The sequence below is a fragment of the Seriola dumerili genome, unplaced genomic scaffold, assembly GCF_002260705.1.
Source record: "Seriola dumerili isolate Sdu_G_001 unplaced genomic scaffold, Sdu_1.0 BDQW01000859.1, whole genome shotgun sequence".
In the NCBI taxonomy this organism is placed as follows: Eukaryota; Metazoa; Chordata; class Actinopteri; order Carangiformes; family Carangidae; genus Seriola; species Seriola dumerili.
Genome location: NW_019175114.1, coordinates 1,094,054 through 1,116,857, shown reverse-complemented (window position 1 = coordinate 1,116,857; position 22,804 = coordinate 1,094,054). Strand labels below are relative to the sequence as shown.

At 43.7% G+C, this 22,804-nt stretch overlaps 2 protein-coding genes across 2 annotated transcripts in view; both read right to left on the bottom strand.

The window, feature by feature from the left end:
• LOC111237425 overlaps nt 1–22,804 on the bottom strand; it is a 395,546-nt gene that overhangs the window by 1,443 nt on the left and 371,299 nt on the right. The gene's annotated exons all lie outside the window — the stretch shown is intronic.
• LOC111237411 (caspase recruitment domain-containing protein 8-like) lies at nt 29–10,995 on the bottom strand. The gene is made up of 11 exons (XM_022766499.1): nt 10,965–10,995; nt 10,109–10,282; nt 9,714–9,887; nt 8,951–8,991; nt 6,886–6,965; nt 5,812–5,867; nt 2,666–2,880; nt 2,103–2,368; nt 1,761–1,877; nt 1,474–1,615; nt 29–507 (listed from the first exon to the last, which is right to left on the bottom strand). Exons 5-11 carry the CDS (start codon nt 6,919–6,921, stop codon nt 173–175), a joined length of 1,167 nt encoding a protein of 388 aa, XP_022622220.1. The 5' UTR covers nt 6,922–6,965; nt 8,951–8,991; nt 9,714–9,887; nt 10,109–10,282; nt 10,965–10,995; the 3' UTR covers nt 29–172.

The window sequence follows — 22,804 nt, the reverse complement described above, 5'->3', positions numbered from 1 at the left end:
TATATATATATATATATATATATATATATAGGGTTTTTTGCCATCCAGCATTTCACATCCTGCAGGAAATGAAGGGTGGATGCAGTAGATTCAATGGAAATATATTTGCATGTTATCGTTGTAGCAGTGAAAGGAAATTCTTTCTCAGACTCCACAGTTTCTGGATTTTGCTTCATCTTAATGCGAGCACTCTGGAGAGGCATTGATCCACCTCATAGAGAGCAGCGATCAGGACCGAGCTGGCTTCAGTTCCCTTTCTTCGCACAGTGTCGATCACGTCTCGTGCCTTTTCTGCTCTCGTTTTTGTTCTGGCTGACTGCATTTCATCATCAGTCACAACACCACGCTCCAGAAGTTTATCCAGAAGCTGGTTTAGAAGAGCGTCAGACACTCTGTTGATGAACTGTGTCCGAACTAAGAACAGCCTGTCCTCTGCTGGGAGGCTGTCCTCTGCTGGGACGCTGTCCTCTGCTGGGACGCTCCTCTGTACAGTTTCCCTTCTTGGACCTGGAAGAAAACCAGGGAGCCAACTTTTGTTTAATAATCAGCACTTTCACAAAGATCTAATGATAGAAGAAATGAAGTGTCATGTTTCTTGTCTGTAAATCACTTTTCCTTTGTTCAGAAACCATATTAGAAAAGTATCTTTTATATTTAATGGCATGACGCTCACACTCTGACAGCCTGCTGCTGTCAATCAAACACACCCCTCCAGCTGGAGGACATTTCTGATATTTCCCCAATTCCCTTTTTCCTCTAAATAAAACAATGAAAGCTGTCAATGGAGACATCTGATTCAGTCTCTTAAGGTGCCTTTACACTGTGCGGCAGTTTATTTCATGTCACACAGATATTAATATTGTTCTCAGTTTGTGTCAGACTGTGTGATCAGTGGTAGGTTGTCAGCTTCTGATTCTGTGTATTCTGGGTCACTTTGCTTTATTCAGCGTCTCACTGTGAACTTGGTCCCAGATTTATGACTCTGTCTGAATCTTGCTGCACGTTTTCTTTGGTTGACAAAGCTCCAAACTGGCCATCAGTGGAGGTGTCTCTAAGTGTGATCCAGGACCAAGTTTTGAAATGAGCACCACAGATTTTATTTAACAACTGTCAACTTAGATCTCAGGCAGCCCAAGATCACTCAGTGTAGCGAGGCCTTTAAGTCTGACCTAGTCCACTTAATGTGCAAGCTTCAGGAAGTGACAGAACTCACCTGTACATACAATACACCTGTACTGCTGTATCAGTGAAACCCTTCCACATACCTGGAGCAGCTCAACGACCTAAAAGTCTTATGTCTCCCTGGTTTGTTAAGGTTTAAACAGTGAATCAACAGTTAATCAAGTTCTTAAATATAACCCCTCCAGGATGCGGCACTAACAGAACATTAACTTAAAATCCAGTAGAGGTTTTTGTTCAGTTAATGGTGGAATGTGGTGAAAACATGGCTACAGATGAGGCTGAAGCCTTTACCTGGCAGATAAAAACTACGTTTCCAGACTTCTGTCTTCTTCTTGTCTTGGACCATCACAGTCACTTTCTTTGGGTCTGAAGTCAGGAAAACCTCAAATGTTGGATGGAAATTTGGTCCATACTTTGAGTAAAACTCTGCACACTGAAAACCAGAAGAAACACATTATTTTCAAACCCGCTGTAAAGGTTTATGTAATACTTCTTAATTGTGAATCAATTTTCAACAATCAACCTAAACTGCATTCATGATCATTTTGTTAATAACCTTTAAAGTGTGTGAGACTCACCTCAGGCTGTATTTCTACGTCCTCAGGTTCACAGTGGACACTGTAAGTTTGACCGATGCTCAGTTTACAGTCAGCAGAGATCTTGATGTTTTCAGCATCTCCTTGTTGGGCGGCAACCTTCAGCACCAGGACATTTTTATTAAGGTTTTAATGCTCAAAGAGTCAAGTCCATTTTTATTTCTTCAGCACTTTTAAAAACAAACAAATGTGTTAAAGAACCCGGAAAAAACCTTAAGTCCAAAGAGCCAAAAGTTTACAGTGTGGCTGTTCAGAAATCCTCAGCACGGGAAGGTTTGATCAAGGTTTAGGTTGATGTTAAGCACATATGACACATAGCTTTACCTCTGACACAGGGATGTTGTTCTGCAGCAGAAATACATCCAGTACCGGAGGCCATGGATCTGGAGGTCGGACAAACAGCAGGACTTGTCCGTTTACTGGCAGTTTGATGTTCAGAAACCGTTTCACTGTATCCCAGACCAGGCCAAAGGCAGAGAGGTGAGGGACCTTCACCACCACATGAGTGTCCGTGACCTTCAGTGGCTCCAAGATGCTCAGTCCATCATCACTGATGTGGACAACAGACAGCAGGCCTTCATAACGCAACGCTGTGAAAACACACAGCTGTTAATCTGTTGAATCCAAACCCAAATCATTTCTTACCATTTGAGTTCAGATCAAATGAATCTACTGATGTGAACTCTGAAGTTCACCTCTATCCTTTACCTGGTGTCTCTGAATTTATCATCACTGTCCTGTTCCACATGTGATCTGTCTTGATGTGTACATCTAGTGTTATGGATATACTCCATTACAATTTTCTGTTTTGCAATTTTGCACATTAATACAAATATCTCAGATTTTACCAAATATTTCTTTAACATTCAAGACAGCAAAGTCTTTACCGTCCTTTGTTTCACAGTGTGGGAGGTGGAGCTCACACACTGCTTCCTCAGGACACTGGATATTGAACAGCGGCCCTGCTGGCGTCTTTCCAGCTGACTGGAGGAGGCTCTCATCCCATTGGACAGTCCTGTAGAGCAGCTCCGCCTCCTGAGCCACAACAAAAACCAGTCCAGTCAAAGTACACTGGAACCCACCTGGACCAGGACACCTGAACCTGTAGGACACAGCCCAGTAAACCCCTGACATGAAAGACCAAAGGACGAGGGAGACGAACTGTAGGAAAACAGAAACAACTGGAGTTTCTATTTAGTTTTGAAATCAAGTCTGAGTCAAAACTGTAGCACACATACCAAAGCACACCACACAGTAAGTCTCGTATGTCTCATCTGTACTGTATTGGCTGTTGAAGTGAATACACATCACCTTTAGAGAATTGAGGGAGACAGAAATGCTGTTTGTGCTCAGGTTAAAAGCTTATTTAGTCTTAGATTATTCCTGAGATTCAATGGAAGATCATTAGGACTAAATATTGGGTGGGATATCTCAGTGTTTCCTCACAGGTGGCAGTGAGAGGTCATACTGTCAGACTAATGACCTAACGTCCACAGGTCACTCCCAGGCTCAGAAGCTGGTTACTGTTGGTTCTGAGACCTCTGAGCGGTAGAAGACTCTTAGGCAGAACACATTGGTGAGAATGTACATCCCATCAGATCTGGGAACATCTCAAGATCATAAAGAATCTAGAGGATGTAGAGGGCGTGGCTGAGAGGTCTGGTACTCTTTGCTTGATTTACTGTCATGACAAACTAGCATTGAATAAGTGGTGGATGAGCCAACTGCAAACAACCCTGCTGAGCCCCAATATAGATGAGGGGCCTCGGCTCAGCTGATCAAGTCAAGTCTCAGAGTCAGAGCTGCAGACGGAGGTGATTGACCTCCAACCCAACTGGTCGAGGCAGATGGCTCCGCCCACCCTGAGTCTGGTTCTGCTCGAGGTTCCTGCCTCTTGAAAGGAAGTCTTTCCTTGCCACTGTCGCAGAGTGCTGCTCTTGGTGGGAACTGTTGGGTATCTGTAAATAATATTATAAAGAGAAGGTCTAGATTTGCTCTATCTGGAAAGAACATGATGCAGCTCTCTCTCAGGGCCAAGCAATCATCCACAGGCCTGCAGGAATTGTATATAAGTTTATGTTAATATATAAGTTTTGTATAATATCCCGATCTGACCACGTTTCTTGCCTGGGAAGTGTGGGACACAGGAACATATGATTCATAGTCCACTGTGTTGACACTGTGGAACCCTGGACCACATCCTGAGATGCTGCTCCAAAGCACTGGTAGAGGGGATGTATCACATGATCAAGCCCTGAATGTCATTTCTGAAACCATCAGCGTAACAAATGATGTGAGCAACAGGCCCACCCTTCCAAACATGGCTTCATCTTTATCAGAGCTGGGAAACAAACCATGACCTCTGATAAATAATCTGGCAGCTGTTGGCAGTCTTGCAGAGGAAGATATACGTCCTCCAACACATTACATTTAACACCCTGAGATCAGACGACATTCTCTGATATCAATTCACCAGACCAATCATGTTGCTCGACCCGATGGTGGCTTCATTCATTCAAATCTTTATTTATACAGGGAAGGCCATTGAGAGCAAGCTCTCTTTTTCAAGGACACCCTGAGACAAAATATTCAATATGAGAAACAACAATCCACAAATGTAAAAATTAATTTGAACTAATGAGCAATAAACACTCTAATGTATGAAAACAATAACAGCAACAAAACATAATGTACATGTTATATGTGCATGTAAAGGTAATGAGTCAGCTGAAGCACACACATTCACACTGCCATGAGTCAGATACAAGAGGTGGAAGACCATTAAAAGGGATTAACTCATCTCATTTGAATACTTTTTGCATGTTAGTTCACTTGTGTGGAGCGTAAAATTTAAAAGACAATTTCAGCCACAGTCTGAATCTCAGTGCTAACACATTGATTGGGACCTAGTGCAGTGTCAAGTTGAGCTATAGTTGATAAGACATGTCAGGTACCCAGGAAGTTTGCCAATAAGTGCTTTGTAGATGTTCTCCTCTTTCTGCCAACGACTGCCAGCCCACTTCCTGACACAGATCACAATGAGTCCTAAAGCTATCCCCAGTTATGAATCGAAGGGCAGAATGATGAACTGCATTTAAAGGTTTAAGAGTAGAAGCAGGAGAGTGCATATAAATCATAATCATCATCATAATCCATGACTGATAAAAAGGTTGACTGAACAGTTAGCTTTCTGTGGTTTTGGGGAACACGTGTCTTATTTTTATAATGACAGTTTTGCTAGTGACTTAAGTGATTTAGTTTAAAGTCATTTCATTAATATGTTTCTTGAAGCACAGCTCATCTATCCAGAACCCAAGGTATTTATAAAAAGATATTCGATCTGTGTTCCATTGAATGTGGAAATATTTACCTCTGTGGTACTGTTACAGTTTTCTAGGGAACAACATACATTTTGTTTATCAGAGTTTAGCATTAATTTAAGATCAATCAATGTTTTGTTCAAAATCAAATTTTGAGCAGCAGATGATGCTATTGTGTATACAATATCATCATCTGGATTGTGCTGTTCATCACTTTCTCACCTAAATCATTTATAAAAATAGTAAATAAAAGTGGGCCTAAAAAGGAACCCTGTGGCACACCTTTGTTAACTGACCTAAAGCCATCAACCACAACAGCTTGAAATGTGCCACTTAGATAATTTGCAAGACTATGAAAGAAACCAATGAACTGAAGGTGTTTTAAAAGAATATGGTGGATGACAGTATCAAAAGCATTAGATAAATCAGTAAAATTGGTGACACAATCCTGTCTGCTATCTAGTGCAGGAGCAATATCATTCAAGATCATCATCATTCTGTAGCTGTGGTACCATGCCCAGCTCTAAATCCTGATTGATGAGATTTTGAAATGGAGTTTTTGTCTAAGAATGTTCTCACCTGCTCATTTACCAGTTTCTCTAAAACTTAAACTAGACATGATCATTTGGAAATTGGTCGATAATTTTTTGCTCATTTGATGTAAAGGAGATATTTGCTTAAAACAGCGTTAAGTGATTTTATCATGTGATTACCTGTATGAGACTTGTGCAGATTCCGTTCTCAGTTCAGGCATGAAGCTTGATGGAGTCTGTGATTCAGAAAGAAACATCAGTTGTTTTACTAGAAATAACCAACTTGTGTTCAGTGAAGCAAACAAATACTCTCACACAGTCCACACTGAACTGAAGCACTCATCATGTCCACTGCTCAATCCCAACTGGGGACCAACATGCTTTGCCATACTGTCCGTCTCTTCACTATCAACTCAGGACATCATGAGATGATGTTTCAGCTGTCACAAACTGGCTCAGTGGTATGAAAAGTAGGACAAGAAGAAGTTCATGTACAGTTACTGTAGTCACAGTATGTGTGCTTGTTCCACAGTATGTACATATTACAAGTGCAGCAGAAAACCTGGGATGGAAGAGGTGCCATCAAAACTCAGAGCTCGATTAGAGTGGTAGACATCTGACAAACAGTTTTCACACACAGGGTTTCTGCAGGTTTCAACAAGTTAAATTTAAGACTTTTTGAGACCATAATGAATAAAATTTAAGACCAATTTCACGTCCAAACTGGTAAAAAAGTAGGAACGATATAAAAGAAAATCAGAGTTCTACAATTACTTGCAGACTAAATGAATTTATTCACATTGACAACTGTGTGAGAGAAAGGGAATAACACAGCAGAAGTCCAAATGAACAAGGCAACAACCACTCAACTACTTAATGTCCATCAACTACACTGTGTGTGTGTGTGTGTGAAAGTGAGAGACAGAGAAAAAAAAACATGAAACGCAGTTACTTCACAAACCATGAGCAGCTGCCCAATCCCCGGGGAGAACTCCAACACAGCAGTGCTTAACCAGAGGCTTGTGAATATCCCCACACCCGCCTGGCGCCTGTCACCCTTGGCAACTCCGGAAAACAAGTCCACCCCCTCTCCAGGAGTTTGGTTACAGAGCCCCTGCTATGTGTAGAGGTGAGCCAAATTATATCTAGTTGGTACTGCCACCAGCTCACGCTCCACGTCAAGACATACCCAGCTACAGGAGATGTATATATACATACACACACATCTCCTGTACAGTGGTTGTGTTCTCTCACCTTGACCAGCTTGGTATCCTCCTCAGACACCTCCATCTTCCTCTCTGCTGTGTTTGGGTCCAGTTTCACATCAGAGTCCCCTGATGGGAGGAGAAGACACACAGCACATGTCAGAACTCAGCGTTTACTGGTCCTCTCCTCATTAGATCTGAAGCAGCAGCTCAAAGTCGTACAGTTTAACATTTTATCAGAACTATTAATGAACATTTGTTTAGGGGGGCAACACCTCTGGAGAGGAAAGAAAAAATTAGCACTGTGAATCCAATCAGCTTAATATCAGAAGCCATGTCTTCCTGGTTCAGTTGATCTCCGTCCTCTACTCAAAAAGAACACACAGCGACGGGGGTCTAAATACAGGAACTATGAACTACTTCTACAAGATGAATGCACTGACTAATAATCAACCAAGATGCAAAGTGGAGCAAAAGAACAACGCTCATCAGTAGCTGATGAAATGAACTGCTGAACTACCGTACTCCTACACACAAACAACTACAGCACTCACCATATTACTCCACAGATCAGCTGTTTGAGTCAGATCTAAGTGTAGGTGCACTTGGGCGTAGGGATATGGTAGTTCAACAGTTGAGAAAATGAAGTTCCAAATGAAAGGGCTGTTTGACGTCAAGATAAAGAGAAAATATTCAAAATAAGGCAGACACTGAAACTGATGTTAGCTTTTTTTCTGTGGGAATTTTTTTAAGTAGCTAAAACACATTTTAGTTACTTATTTACTTAGTTTCAGGAAACATTATGTTGTTTTGATCAGTTAACCACTTGTATTATGATTAATTTGAAGTTTTGAAGGATGTAACATGAAATCCACATTTGTATTGTTCCTTTATGTCATTATTAGTGCCATTATGTTTACATGTTGTTTCATTTTTTTTTAAGTGGGCTTTTTATGCCTTTATTCGACAGGACAGGAGAGAGACAGGAAATGGGGAGGCAGAGAGAGGGAATGACATGCAGTAAAGGCCGTCCGATGCGGGACTCGAACCGGGGCCGACTGCAGCGAGGACTATAGTCTCTATACATGGGGCGCCTGCTTAGACCACTACGCCACACGACGCCCCACATGTTGTTTCATTTAACGTTTTATGGTCATGGTGGAGGACAGATACGCGATTTTTAAAAGTAAACTCCAGACTGATCATATTAATCAATGAAGTTCTTCTCAATGAGGAGTGGTGCCCCCTATTAACAGGGATTTTCAATTATAAAATTGTGGGCTTAGTACTCTACAGTAGTTACCAGTTTGTCAGCAGAGGTGACTCATTGTTTGAGCACATAAAAGATGCTAACTAGCTAATGGTTCTGATCTCAACAGTCTCCTCAACTGAGTCTGGGTCAAACATGTGGCTGAGTTTCTCTGATGTTTCCTCCTCTAACCGTCTTCATACTCTCTGCTCTTTCACCTGTCCACCTGGAGCCAGCAGGTGGTGGGCGGGGCTAAAGGCCTAATCCAGATTTCTCAATCAGGAAATAAGTGGAGACGAAACCACGTGAAACTAAATCTGAATCACATCACAGGATTTTAAAACATCTCTGAGAGAAACCTTTAGACTGTGGGAGGAAGCCAGCGTTCCTGAAGGAAATCCACTCAGGCACGAGGAGGAACATGCAAACTCAACACAGTAACAACAACAACAATAAATTCATTTTCCTGCTCATCAGTCAATAATATGTTGTAATCTGTTGTATGGGCCTGATGTCTTGAACTCTTCTGTCTTCTCAGTTTTATTCCTATTATCTGGTTCTATGCTGTTGTGTATGGTTGGAAATAAAAAACTAAACGAAAATGTAAGACCCTTCATAAAACACAGATGCACACCAGGGCTGGGCAGTTTGTATTAAATCAATCATAATATTAATTTTTCCAATATTGATATTTATCTCTATATAACCGATAATAAATGACATAAAATAATCAAAGCAAACAGCCTGTAGTTCCTAAAGAAATGAGCACAGATGTTTTCCAGAGCTGGGACCAAAATGTAGTTTATAAATGACAGATTGTATTTTGGACGAGCTGATGAAAAGGAGACAGTGTTGCAGAACTCACTTGTTTTGTCTTTGGAAACGTGAATCACCCTGCCATCCAACCTGGAGGAACAAACACAACAGTTACAGAGTGAGTGGAAGATAATAAGGTTTTGTTTGAGTTATGTTTAAGTTGTAATTTGTGGACTCACCCCCATCTGGTGCTTCTTACCTGTCCCTGTCCCTGCTGTTCCCACCAGTTCAACCTGTTTATGTACTGCACCCACTCCCTTCTGTTCTCTGCCAGATTGGTTTAGTCTCCTTGTGCTTACCAGCCTTTTGCTCATGGTCTGCTACCCTGCTTTGTTTCTTGGTTTCTGGATTTTCACCTGCCTGCTACTGTTTTCCTGTAGTGGACTGACTATCCATGTAACACCTTTATTTTTATTGAACCCCGCAGTGATGATCCCAGATCAGTCTCAGATATTAACTGATTCTGTATCAATAAGACTGATTAATGGATTAACCCAGTTTATGGCGGACCCTTCACAGAAATGCACCAACGGAGTGAGAGTGGGGGAGAGCGTAGGGGCTGGATTGGAGTTGGGCCTTGGTATTCCTGATATGTTCCTGATTACTGATGTCTGATTGGCCGACTGTTCTCTCTCACTGTCTTTCTGTCCAATCCTGACGCCTGTCACCGTTCTCCTCTCACAGCTTCACTGAGGGAAGCAGCTACTGAGAAGGTCGGAGGTTTACAGGAAACACTGGCTCTTTGCTCTGATACTGTGTTTAGTACAATACTGATGGAAGCAGCAAGGACTGACTCCGCCCCTTTTACTGACCTCAGAGTCTCCAGTCGACAGTCTGGACTCTCCACAAGATCACGCAGCTGCTTCACATCTGGATCCTGCAGGTCGTTTTCACTCAGGTCCAGTTCTCTCAGGTGGGAGGGGTTGGACTTCAGAGCTGAGGCCAGAGAAGAACAGCTGATCTCTGTCAACCTGCAGCGAAACAACCTGAATAAAGAAGAAAAGATGAGAGTTTAGAGACAAAGGTAAAGGCCCCCCCCCGCCCACGAGCCCAGAGAGCTTCATTACCTTTCAGCCATTGAACAGTGTAAATGTTAAAAAGCTGAAGAGGATTTTAGCTCATGAATATGAACCTGTCTGCAGGTTAGAGTCAACACAACTTTAACATCAGATTAATCTGAGCACAGAAATAAAACATGGAGTCTGACCTCAGAGTCTCCAGTCGACAGTCTGGACTCTCCAGAAAATACCACAGCTGCTTCACATCTGGATCCTTCAGGTAGTTCTGACTCAGGTCCAGTTCTCTCAGGTGGGAGGGGTTGGACTTCAGAGCTGAGGCCAGAGCAGAACAGCTGATCTCTGACAACCTGCAGCGAACCAACCTGGATAAAGAATAAAAGATGACAGTTTAGAGACAAAGGTGAAGGTCTCTCTCTCTCACTAACTCCCCTGTTGAAGCCAATACACTAATTTGTGTTTTACCTACCTATACCATATCATATTTATCATATTCATGTGAGTCATTTATAATCATTCTGCCACCTACATATCAAATCATGATGAAATACTGCTGTTTATGTTGACGTGATATTGCTGAAGTGATTATGATGATGCAATGATGATGTCAGGGGGTGNCTTATTTGGACCTTAATTTTTCCGATGTTTGCGTTTGCTTTCCCTCACAGATCAGATCCAAAATGAACCGAGTCAAACTGCAGTTCTCCGTCTTCATCACCATGTTGGCCTTGCTGAGCTCCGGCCGGGCCTTACCCAGGACGGACCCTCCCATCCGTCCCGGTCACCCCTTCCTCTTCCCCCATCTTGCCCCCTCTCACCATGTCTCCCCCCCTCTCTCCCTCACTCCCACTCTTTCTCCCCCTCCCTCTCTTTCACTCACCCCCCCCAATCCAGAGAGCCTCATTAACTTTCAGACATTGAACAGTGTAAATGTTAAAAAGCTGAAGAGGATTTTAGCTCATGAATATGAACCTGTCTGCAGGTTAGAGTCAACACAACTTTAACATCAGATTAATCTGAGCACAGAAATAAAACATGGAGTCTGACCTCAGAGTCTCCAGTCCACAGTCTGGACTCTCCAGAAAACCACACAGCTGCTTCACATCTGGATCCTGCAGGTCGTCTCCTCTCAGCTCCAGGTGTCTCAGGTGGGAGGGGTTGGACTTCAGAGCTGAGGTCAGAGCAGAACAGCTGATCTCTGACAAACTGCAGCAACTCAACCTGAATAAAGAATAAAAGATGAGAGTTTAGAGACAAAGGTGAAGGTCTCTCTCTCTCTGAGTGAATGGCGGTGTGAGAGGAGCGTGGTGTTGCAGAGAGCGTTTGTGAAAGTGTGTAAGAAGGATTTTTCTTCCACTGTGTGATTGTTGATGACTTTGTGCTTGTTTTGTCTGTGATCAAAGTTGTGTGAGTTGTGTGTTTGTGGGAGTATTTGTGTTTTTGTTTGGCGGCTGCTGCCGCGGCCGAGCATGGCGGCGCGAGGCGTCTCCGGGTTGGAGAAGCTGACTCGCCGGCACCCCGTGAAGCTTTCTCCGGCTGTCAGTGTGTCGGTGGAGGAGTGCAGCCTGGCTGTGGGGGCAGTTGTGGGGTACGGCAGTGTTAAATCTGCCTCCAGAATGAACAGTGCTGTGGTTATTTTTCTGGACAGCATCAACAAAGTGAAGGAGCTGGTGGAAAGTGGAGTGGTGATAAAGGGAACACTGACTCCGGTGTTGTCTCTGGTCAGTCCCGCTAAAAGAGTCATTATCTCCAATGTGCCTCCGTTTCTTAGGAATGAGATGCTGGAGAAGGAGCTGAGCCGACACGGACAGTTAGTGTCGCCGATCAGACTGATCGCTCTCAGCTGCAAACCTCCGCACCTCAAACACGTCATGTCCTTCAGAAGACAGGTGTTCATGATCCTCAAAAATAATAACGAGAAACTGAATTTAGTTTTTAGGTACCGTATTGATGATTTTGATTACACTGTTCACGTCACTTCTGACATGTTAAAATGTTTTGGATGTGGAGCAGAGGAACATTTGATCCGCTCATGTCCCGAGAGAGCGAGTGTCCGTCAGGCTGCTGCGTCTGCAGCAGAGACTCCTGTTAGAGCTGACGGTCCAAACCTCACAGAGACACACAGGGAGACACAGAGACACACAGAGAATCACACAGAGAGACACACACAGAGAGACACAGAGACACACACAGACACATACAGAGACACACAGAGAGGAGGATACCCTAGAGAAAGGTCAGGTGCCAGAAGAGGGTGAGCACCCCTTCCTTTTCTGTTTTTCAGACATTCCTAAAAGCTGACTTTTGTTTTTCATAACAGAATTTATGGTATCTTTTAACTTCATATAGAATGACCATGTTTGGACATAAATGTTGGCTCTGTGCCTCTATAGGTTATCAGGAATTAGCTATGTCATGAATATGTAACTAGAGGTCATTCAGCCTATAAATTGTATGGTTTTGGGGAAAAACGAGAGAAGATCCTTTTTGGCTTTGGGTCCTCTCACAGGCTGTTTTGATGCTTGTGAAAAGATGCTGTGCCTTTCTCTAATAAACTTTTTTATATACAACTGAGCCGGTGTCTGCAGAGATTCCTTCATCATCATCACATCATCGCTATGGAAGAAACAACAGACTCAGGCGTCACGAACAGGATGCCACAAGAGTCAGAACCTTCCTCAAAGAAACGAAGGGGCTGAGGGTGAAGGTTGAGGAGTATTTTCCTGACCTGCAGCTCTTCCATGACTCTGTCAGGTTGTTCTTGAAGAACGCAGGGAGAGTCGGGCAGCCGTCTTTCACTGATCCAGAGATCTTTAGACTGAAGAAACTGTTGCTGAAGGTTCCAGCTCAAATTGCTAATAATGAATAAGTTTAATGTTCTTTTCTTTTATTTAGTTCTTTTGTTTTTGTCACGATGTTGCTTTATATTAAACATGTGACTTTAAACTTGGTTCTTTAAACATTAATGGAGCTGGAGAAGATGTTAAAAGAGCCTCTCTGATCAGTCTGATTAAAATCAAGAAGATCAATGTAATGTTCCTGCAGGAAACTCACAGCACTGCTGATAATGAATGTGACTGGAAGAGGGAATGGAGTGGGGGGGTGTCTTCAGTCATAAGAGCAGTAACAGTGGGGGAGTTGGTATTCTCTTCTCTAGAGATTTCCTACCTTCTTCCTGCACTGTTCATGAAATCATTCCAGGTCGGCTGCTGAAAGTATATGCTGACTTTGAGAAAGTCAAAATGGTTTTTATAAATGTGTATGTTCCCAGTGTGGGTTCAGAAAGACTGTTGTTTTTGGACACGTTAAAAGATGTTGTTAGTGACTGTAGTAGTGAAGAGCATCTGTTTCTGGCTGGTGACTTCAACTGCACAGAAAACCCTTCACTGGACAGGAACCACACGCTGCTTCTAACAGTCGGCTCATTAAGCTGCTGGAAACTTTTGAACTGTGTGACGTTTGGAGACATTTTCATAAAAGTCAGAGGCAATACACCTGGCTTCACTCCAAAGATAACTCTTTATCTCTGGCCAGACTTGATCGCCTTTATTGTTTTGAACATCACATTAATGTTTTTAAAAGTTGCTCTATCAGTCCAGTCGGTATATCTGATCATTCCATTGTACAGTTTTCCATTTTTATAAAAGATGTGAAATGTAAAAGTGCGTACTGGCACTTTAAAGCGGAAATGAAACATGCATGTTTTTGGCACTGGTAGTGAGGAAATTTATTAGAAAAACCACCTTGCCTAAAATCTGATATTAAAAATTGTGAAAACCACAAATATGACTAATTTATTTTCGTAATTTCTAATTGCTAGCTAACTAGCGAGCAGCCATTTTGGTGTGACGTCATTGCCTACGTAACGGGGTTGGTTGGGTGCGTTGGCCAGTGAAGACAGTGAAGCATTTCTGAACCGAGTTAAACTGGAAATGGAGGGCGCCAAAGTTGAAAGGACTGTTGAGGCCGTGATTAGTCCGATTGCGTTTGCGTTTGAGCCCATACGGCGGGGGAACCGAGCAGTGATAGCGTTGCCGGTGGAAGAAGTCTAGGAGCCGGTCGTTTGGGGTGAAGAGCGGGTCGGCAACACTACCTGGTGTCGGTGTGGCGGTTGTCCGCCGATGCCCACCGTGTCAGAGTCCATGCTGTCAGGAGGCTGGTCTGGAGCACGTTTTGCGTGGTCATTCCTGCATCACCGTGGAGTGTACATTCAGCATACTATGCCGGGAGGTGGACGTGTTGGAGGTGACAATGCTGTCACTGAAAGATGTCCGAGCGGAATCACTGGAGCGCCCTGTCAATAGCAGGTAAGTCGAGCTAGCTGTAACCGCCGGTGAATATGCAATAAAGTTAAATAAAACAAATACACGCTACATGGTGCAAACTATTTTTTCCATGTGCAGTTTGTTTACATAGTTGTTTTCTGACCAACAAGTTTTTTGTTTAATGTCGCTGCCCCAGTACTAATTACTAGCTAAACCCTAGTTAGCTAGTTGACGCTAACAGCTGTTACCAAAAACAATGACGGTACCTAACATTAGTTCAGGGGTTCACAGGTTCACATATAGCAGTCTAGGTTACATACCGCTACTGGTGAACGAGCCAGTGTGATGCAAAACATGAGTGAGTAGGTTCCATATGAAGCATTGTGACCCGGGCTATCATATCTGGAGTCTCCTGACACGATTAGCGGCTCATCGCATAAGGCACTCAGTACAGCCTCATTGTGTACTGTCCTGGCACTGCTGACCTCTGGGATGACATAGGCCTTCTGTTGCACCACTGTCTTTTTGAGATGGTTTCCAGACCAATGGTGTCACACACCTCCATGAATGGACTGCACTTGTTTCCAGTGACAAATACAGCAGCAGGGACAGAAACATTGCATTCCATTTTTCCTCTAACTAAAGGCTGGGAATGCCACATATAATCATGGCCATCAATGCATTCTGTCTTAATCCTAAATCCAAATCCACTTTTGATCACTGTTGGTGGCCTCACTAAACATTTGCCACAATCTTCCTGATGGCACACACGAAAGAGCTTCAACAATTCTCTTCTCGACACAATACTTTTTCGCTCTTGTGAAACATTTAGTTCCTCATCCTCAACATCACTGACACTTTGAGCCTCATCACTGATGCTTCCCTCACTACTCAACTCAAACTCATCATCACTGGCATTATCTTGACCCTCTTCCATTAAGCTTTCTTCCTCAGACTCTTCACATCCCTCACTGCTAAGGTCGAGATCTTGCTGAGATGATGGTGCCCTAGCTGGGGACATGCCTTCCACAGATGTACTGTATGAATGGTCATCGTTTATTACTCGGTAAGTAAGTATGTCATCTGTCAAAGTGCCTGTGCAAATGTATTGTTTATTGCCTCCCTCTTCTGTATCCTTTTCAAAAGCATCAGTCTGGGTGCTGACACTGACTGTCAGGGTGTGGACTCTGCCTGTCTCCTGCTCTATCTCCTCACTGATGTCAGCCTCTGGGAGTTTACTGCTGGCCACTAGTTGCATGCATGTCTGCCTAACCTGTAAACACAAATTTGTTTTTAGGTACACAATGATGTTGACAGCATGAAAGACTTTGTACTTACATCCTGACTACTGAATTAAAGTATCATATACCTAAACACTTTTTGTTGTGTTATTCTTACAATAACCATGCATAGAAAACTACCCAATGTTTCCTGTATTTTGTTGCAGTGGTGGTTGGGGGTAATAGTTTTTGGTTCAATGTTCATACCAGTTGTGGCTGTAGTGCTGGTTGAATGACTAAAATTACTTTTATTTGGTGTTGGAGATGTTGAACAAAATTATGATGTTAATATCACATTTCTTGTAGAAGCCAGAAACAAATGTCACTACTGTGTTTTTGTCACTGACCTGACATCTTTTCTCTCTAGTGCCTATTTTTCCACCTGCCTTGCACTAATATACAGTGTATTATAGTATATTATAGTATATTAACACCATTGAACAGTGTATAATCAGTAAATAGTATATTATGGTTATATCTAGTAGTGATTTATGTCAAGTGGCTGCTTTTAATTTTTAATTTCCTCTCGGGATTAATAACGTTATCTATCTCTCTGTCTAACCCTAACCCATCCATAGGTACATAGTTACTAGAACTAGTTTTTATAGTCATCTGTCATGAAGTGGCGTTATTGCAGTCCAGGACCAAAAGAGGGCTCCAGTGCAATTTGAATAGTATCTAAAATACGTAAATTTCAGTAAAAGGCGAAACATTTCCTTATGCATAAATATATTATTCTGCCTACTGTCGCTACTATTGGTTCATATTGCTGATTTATTATTGTTATGGTTGGTCATGAATAAAACCAGTGCAGTAGCGAGCAGGCAGAGCGGACATCGGTCAAAAATACTTATTTTGTTGTGAGCCAATTCCGTTGTGGTTAAAAAAAAACAAAACAAGTCAGGTCTCCAGCGGTTTCCTGGGTGGACGGTCAGACACTTTAGGTTGAAAAAAGTAAGAATTGCTCCAAAAGTTAATTATTGTGCGTTTATGTTGGTTCGTGGTGGGTACGATATTTTTTTTTAAATTTGCCACTACACATGTGTGACGGCTTTTCGGCAGTCGGGCCATGTGAAGGAAAAGCTAGCAAAAAAACTTTATTGCACGCATTGCAAGAAGAAACAAGATAATGGTGAGGAAGATAACGGAACTTTGGATAACGTCTGTGGATTATAACGTTTGGAGTATAATGTCTGGAGTGTCTGAAGTTACCGACTATTGGAAACGGAGTTACGTAAGAAATATTTCTTAGGAAGTTTGTATCAGCTGTGACCTCTTGCTGAGGCATGTACCATGTATGGTGTGGAATGACGTGAGTTTTAGGTGAATACTTTCAGGCCCGAGTATTTTTAATGGTTGTGGTTTTAATTTCTGACAGTCATTTGGGCTGCTATATTGTACAGCCCAACTCTCATCAGTTGATGCTGCAGAGATGCTATGGAAATCTTTAGGCTAGGTGACGTGCGTCGGACTGTGTGTCAGGGTGAGGGGACATCAGGTGTTCATGAGTGCTGCTGTTTGGAGTGAAAGAAGTGTTCAGTGAGAGCTAGAGAGACTCTCACAGAGACTTTGTGGAACTTTATTGCAGTCAATGATGATGTTCATCTCAAACAGATACCAGTACCTGCCGACTTATGTGGGTTGCTACCTGTCTCTTCCCTGCCTGGCTAGCGCGGTTTAGCGCCCTTTCCCTACGGAGGACTGATGCCTCTGCACTGCTGTTGTCAGAGTATGTAGGCCGGTCAGTAGAGTACATATTATAGGCGGTGAAATTGAAAACAGACGGAGCAACTTCAGGCTTTAGGCTGTTGGGCCGGCGAACAACTAGTTTGCCCGACTCAAAGATCTTGTCCTCTAGGTAATCTTCATCCAAAAAATGTTCACTGCAAACCCTGGAGTCAGTGCCCATCGGTGGGCTCTCTCTCTTCAGTGCCGCCAACCAGCGCAGCAGGACTGCTCTTCGTTTCAGCGGCAGTTTATGAAAATGGACAGTTTTGTCCTTGGCTTTAACTCTGTAAAACTCTTTTTTACATCCAGCGATACAATAGTGGCCTCCCTTTTGTCTTCTCCTGTCCTGTGGCTCCTCAGTCTCCATCTTCCACTGTCTCCATCCTCCGCTATCTCCGTCTTCCACTATCTATCTTACACTATATCTATCTTACACTATATATATCTTTCACTGTCTCTATCTTTCACTATCTTCAACTATTTAGCTAGCTCAGATTCGTCAGTGTGCTGTTGGATTTTACCAGGAGCTTTACAAGGCGGAGTTCCAAGAAGAACCAGAGGTGGCGCTGTCCTTCTATGCGGGCCTTCCTAAGGTCTCTGAGGGGGATAATGCAGAGCTGGAGGCGCAGCTCTCTGCTCAGGAGCTGCAGGAGGCCCTGCAGAGCCTGCAGAGCGGGAAGGCTCCCGGGATTGACGGTCTTCCTTCAGACTTTTATAAGACTTTCTGGTCTGTCATTGGCGAGGACCTGTTGTTGGTTCTCCAGGACAGTCTGAGAACAGGGAGGTTGCCTCTGAGCTGCAGGAGAGCTGTGCTCACCCTCCTCCCAAAGAAAGGAGACCTGCAGGACATTAAGAACTGGCGTCCTGTTTCTTTACTTTGCACGGACTATAAACTGTTGTCCAAAGTATTGGCAGTTCGCCTGAGAAAAGTGATGGAGCAGGTCATTCACGTAGACCAGACATACTGTGTACCCGGCAGGTTGATATCTGACAACATTACTCTGATTGGGGACATTTTGAACCTCTCTGGTTCTTTGGGCTGTGAGCTTGGTCTGATTTCTCTAGATCAAGAAAAGGCTTTTGACCGAGTTGAGCACCAGTACTTGTGGCGGACATTGCAGGCTTTTGGGTTCAGCTCTGGTCTCATAGCCAAGATCCAGGTCTTGTACAATGACATTGAAAGTGTACTTAAGATTAATGGTGGTTTGAGCTCCATTCAGAGTCCAGAGGGGAGTCAGACAGGGCTGCTCTTTGTCAGGCATGTTAGATGCAGTGAGTGAGGATCCTGGTCTGCTGGACTGGAAGTCCCATAACTTGTGGACTGGAGACTCTCTTGAGGTCAAGTTTCACTGACTGGAGCTGTTGTGGGTTTGTAGATAGATTCATCTCATTGACTCAAGTTCAGAATTCAGACCATATAAGACAAGGAGCAGGGTTTATTTTAGAGGCGCAGAAGTCGAGTCATTGACGGGAATATGTTTGACGGTTTTACAGCTCTGGTCGGTTCATTTGTTCGCATCAGTGAAGACTGAAGTGAGGACTGAATGAATGCTGGGGGGGCGGGGGGGAGAAGTGATTCATGTATGGTTGAATATTAGTGTAATCTGGCTGCTAATAATAGTGATGTCCAGGTCATGGAGGCGACCAGGAACTCACAGGTTATGGAATCTTTATGTACTAAAAAGGGCACTCTCGTGTGGACCAGGACCTGATATCGTGGTTGGTGACTCAAGACTGCTTGAGCTTCATTAGTTCACATGAACTCATCAAGGTCAGTGTGTGACAGTAAGCCTGGTTAGGCAAGAGATTACAGTCAGTGTGGAGCAGGAGAGGATCGCTGTCACAACCTCGTCATGCACAATGTTGACTGTTCAAGACACAAAACCACAAATCTCCTTTAACGTTGTTTAGATGAACGAAGCCTGAGCGTGAGACACCAGACACAGGAAGAATTGAAGGTCATGTGATACGTTAGATAATTGAACTGATCTTTAGTCCAAACACGTCCGATCGTCAATATTGATTGGTAATATTGACAGATGTTACTGAGGTCAGCACGAGCAGCGTTGATGAAATGTGTCGTTGCATGAGTGTGTAATGTTGTTCTGGAAGCGAGATGTGATGGGATGGAAGTAGATGTGAGCAGGGATGATGATGTTGCCACACAACAGAAAGGACAAAGAGTCACTCTGCTTCTTTATGAGTAGAAGATCTATTTGATTAGGAATATCTGGATTGATGTGATCACATGATTTAGTCTCCATCTTTTATTCTTTATTCAGGTTGAGTGGTCTGCAGTTTGTCAGAAGAACACCTGGTTCTTCTCTGGCCTCAGCTCTGAAGCCAGCGCTCCCCTGAAGAGAACTTGGACCTGAGTGACAACAAGCTGAAGGATCCAGCATGTAAGCACGCTGTGGTATGTTCTTGCGTAGACCCAGACTGTCGACTGGAGATCTGAAAGGGTCCAACTCGCCATGTTTTATTTTCGTGAGTGTGCGTCGTAGTTGAATTACATCTGGATGGTTAATCGATGTTCGTTGTTGATCTATTGACCCTGTGGAGCACGATGACAACAGGAGGGTATTTATATTCATCGACTGAAAAGTCCTACCTTCCAGCTGGTGTCGTGTGAACCGGGACCATTACGTAACACCTGTTGGTCATATGTGGCATGGCGATCGAAGTGTAATGCAGAATATGTTGTGCGCCGTTCTGTTTCCGGGCGATGGCTGATTTGGCGTGGGTGTGTCGGGGTGTGGTGGGGGGGGGTGGGCATGGGAGATGTGCGAGGGGGGGGGGGCCTTCACCTTTGTCTCTAAAACCTCGTACAGTCTTTTATTCTTTAATTCAGGTTGATGTCCGCTGCAGGTTGTCAAGTATCGTAACCGCATGCTGTGGGTATGCATTCGCCGTCTCGGCCCAGCTCTGAAGGGATCGCGCAAGCCCCTCCCACCTGAAGAACTGCGTACCTGTAAGGAAAACGTCTCTGGGGCAGGATCCAGGTGCTGAAGCAGCTGTGTGGTTTTCTGGAGAGTGCCAGACTGTCAGACGTGGGAGACCTCTGAGGTCATGTCACTGTGTGTTAGATCTTCCATCTTTACCATTGCGTACTGAAACACTAACTACCATCTGCCTCGAGTGGTCTTTCAGTCTAAGAGTACGCCCCATGTAATTCCATGTTTTTTTGATGGTGGATATATTTGCTTGGCTCTGAGCGCTAATTCCTTCACACCTCCGCAGCTGACTGAGATCGAGTGGGGAGCTGGTAGTGAGTTCAGCGGTCGCTCCTCCACTTAAGGATCGTGTTCCTGTGACAGTGAAACATTGTTCACACTTCAGTCTTTCTGAGCTCTTCTTCTGTGATGTAATTCTTGCGTTGGAACATGATTTTCTCTGCGCGTTGTTTCTGTTGTGTATAGACGTCAGGAAGACTGCTCTGTGGAAGCCTTGTTTTCTCACTTCACTCATGAATGTTATTTCCCTCTGTGTGCAGCAGAACAGTGTGACATGCAGACCATCCAGAAGCGTCCTGCAGCTTCTGGAGGAACAAGAACACTTGTCTGGATTGCTGGGTTGATTACCGTCGTGAGAACTCAGCATAACAACACTTGAAGGCTACATACAAACCCATATAGGCAGACGCTGTTGAAAAAATTACCTTGTATGTCACTACTGTGTCATACGGATTACTTATAGTTGTAAGAATGACAGAGTATATTATAATATTAACACAACGGCTCATTTTAATGGCGGTGGACGGCAACGCTGGGAAATTTTGTGCTGATGTTGAATGATGTGTGGCATAGGCTGTACACACTCTTAGCCCAGAGGAAGATCATTGATTTAGGCATAATTCTGATTGAATTATAAATGACTTTTATCTCATCTTTATCCTCTTTGTTCAGGTTGAGAGCTGCTGTTTGATCAGAGTCAAGCTTGTTTCTTTCTCTGGCCTCAGCTGCTTGAATGTCGCAACCCTCCTCGACCGTGAGAGAAACTGGACCTGAGTGACAACAATCCTGCAGATCGCAGATGTGAAGCAGCTGCGTGAGCTTGTTGGAGAGTCCAGACTGGGGCCTGGAGACTCTGAGGTCAGTTCTCTGTATGTGAGGATCTACAGCTAATTCTAATGTCCTGACTAATAAATTGGAGAAATCTCTGTCCCTGCTGATCTTCTCAACAACTAGCTCAGCTGATGGAGCCAGACTTGGTGAGTGTGAAGCTTGAGGACCATGAGTAGTGCTGTGTTCCTCTGTGAAAAGTCGGTTTGGATGAGCGGATTGTTTGAGAGCCAGCACCTAATGGGCTTTTCAGACACAGCGTGACGTGACCCGCTTCCCTCTGAAACCCTTTTATTGTCCCATGGATTGTACCAGGACAGAGCGTTTCCCTGCAGCTGAGCAGAGTAAGGTGCGACAGCCGCCTGTGCAGAGACTGACCTCAGTTTAAAACTGAGCATGACAGTGAGATTAGGAACTGACAACACACAAATAAACTGTATGGAACATTCGTTTCAGAGTCGAATGAAAGGGAAAGTCACCTGTAGGGAAACATGAAATATGTATTTGTTCCAGACTGAGGTGGTGGTGAACTGCTGACCTCACTTGTGGCTCAAATTGAAGAATTCACACTAAAGAAACGACTGAAAACATGCCTGACAAACAACTTCTCACTTTTCTTCTGGACAGCATCTGCATCAAGTTATGCAATGACTTAGATTTACATCTTTCTTTTCTATATTGAGCATGGAAGAACTCTAGTTTGTCAGAGATCAGCTTGTTTTCTCTGCCTCACTTCTGAAGTTGCCAAACCCCTCCGCAACCTGAGAGAATCGTGGGACCATGAGCAACAAACCAGGCTGCAGGATGGTCCATGGATTGAAAGCAGCTGTGGCGTATATGTCGTCTGAAGATCCAGACTGCGTCGACTGGAGACTCTTAGGTCAGACTCCATGTTTTATTTCTGTGCTCAGATTAATCTTGATGTTAAAGTTGATGTTTGACGTTTACCGCAGGCGCGTAGGCGCCCCATATATGTGAGAGGCATACAGTCCTCGCGTTGACAGCTGAGCCCCCGGGTCGGACTCCACGGCTCTCATGGTACGGCCCTTCCTGCGATGTGCATTCCCTCTCTCTCTGCCTCCTCCATGTTCCTGTAATCTTCTACTATTCATCTGTTACAGAATAAATGGCACAGACAAAGCCCAAAAAAGTAACTTCTAAAAGAAAAGCAAAAGTGCCCTTCGTATTCAATCATTCTTGTCTGAAAGTGGAGGACGGTATCCGCGATTGGCCATACATTCATGTCAACATAGCCGAACTGCTGCGGGCAACTATCGCTGCTTTACAACAGTTCAATTTTCCCCCACAGACCGTGAGATTTGTCAGATTTTCCCCCACGTTTATCAAGGTTCGATTTTATTTTTTGCAGGAAGCAAAGGGTTAAAGTTATTAATGCTACCAGTTTTGCCTATTTTCTGAGAGGTTTGATGCCGAGAGTATTCATTCCTTTTTGCGCACCCACTTAAAATTAATATGTTCTCCACATAGATATGAGGTAGCGATTGGCTGAAGAGAGGCATGCCTCCGATTTGCCCCGTTAATGAATTAACCGG

Coding starts and splice junctions, on each gene's coding strand:
- LOC111237411 (XM_022766499.1), bottom strand. CDS start 6,921: ATGGAGGTGTCTGAGGAGGATACCAAGCTGGTCAAG. Junction 2,369..2,665: donor ACACTGTGAAACAAAGGACG/GTAAAGACTTTG, acceptor GTGTTTTCACAG/CGTTGCGTTATGAAGGCCTG. Junction 1,878..2,102: donor ACAACATCCCTGTGTCAGAG/GTAAAGCTATGT, acceptor CTGGTGCTGAAG/GTTGCCGCCCAACAAGGAGA.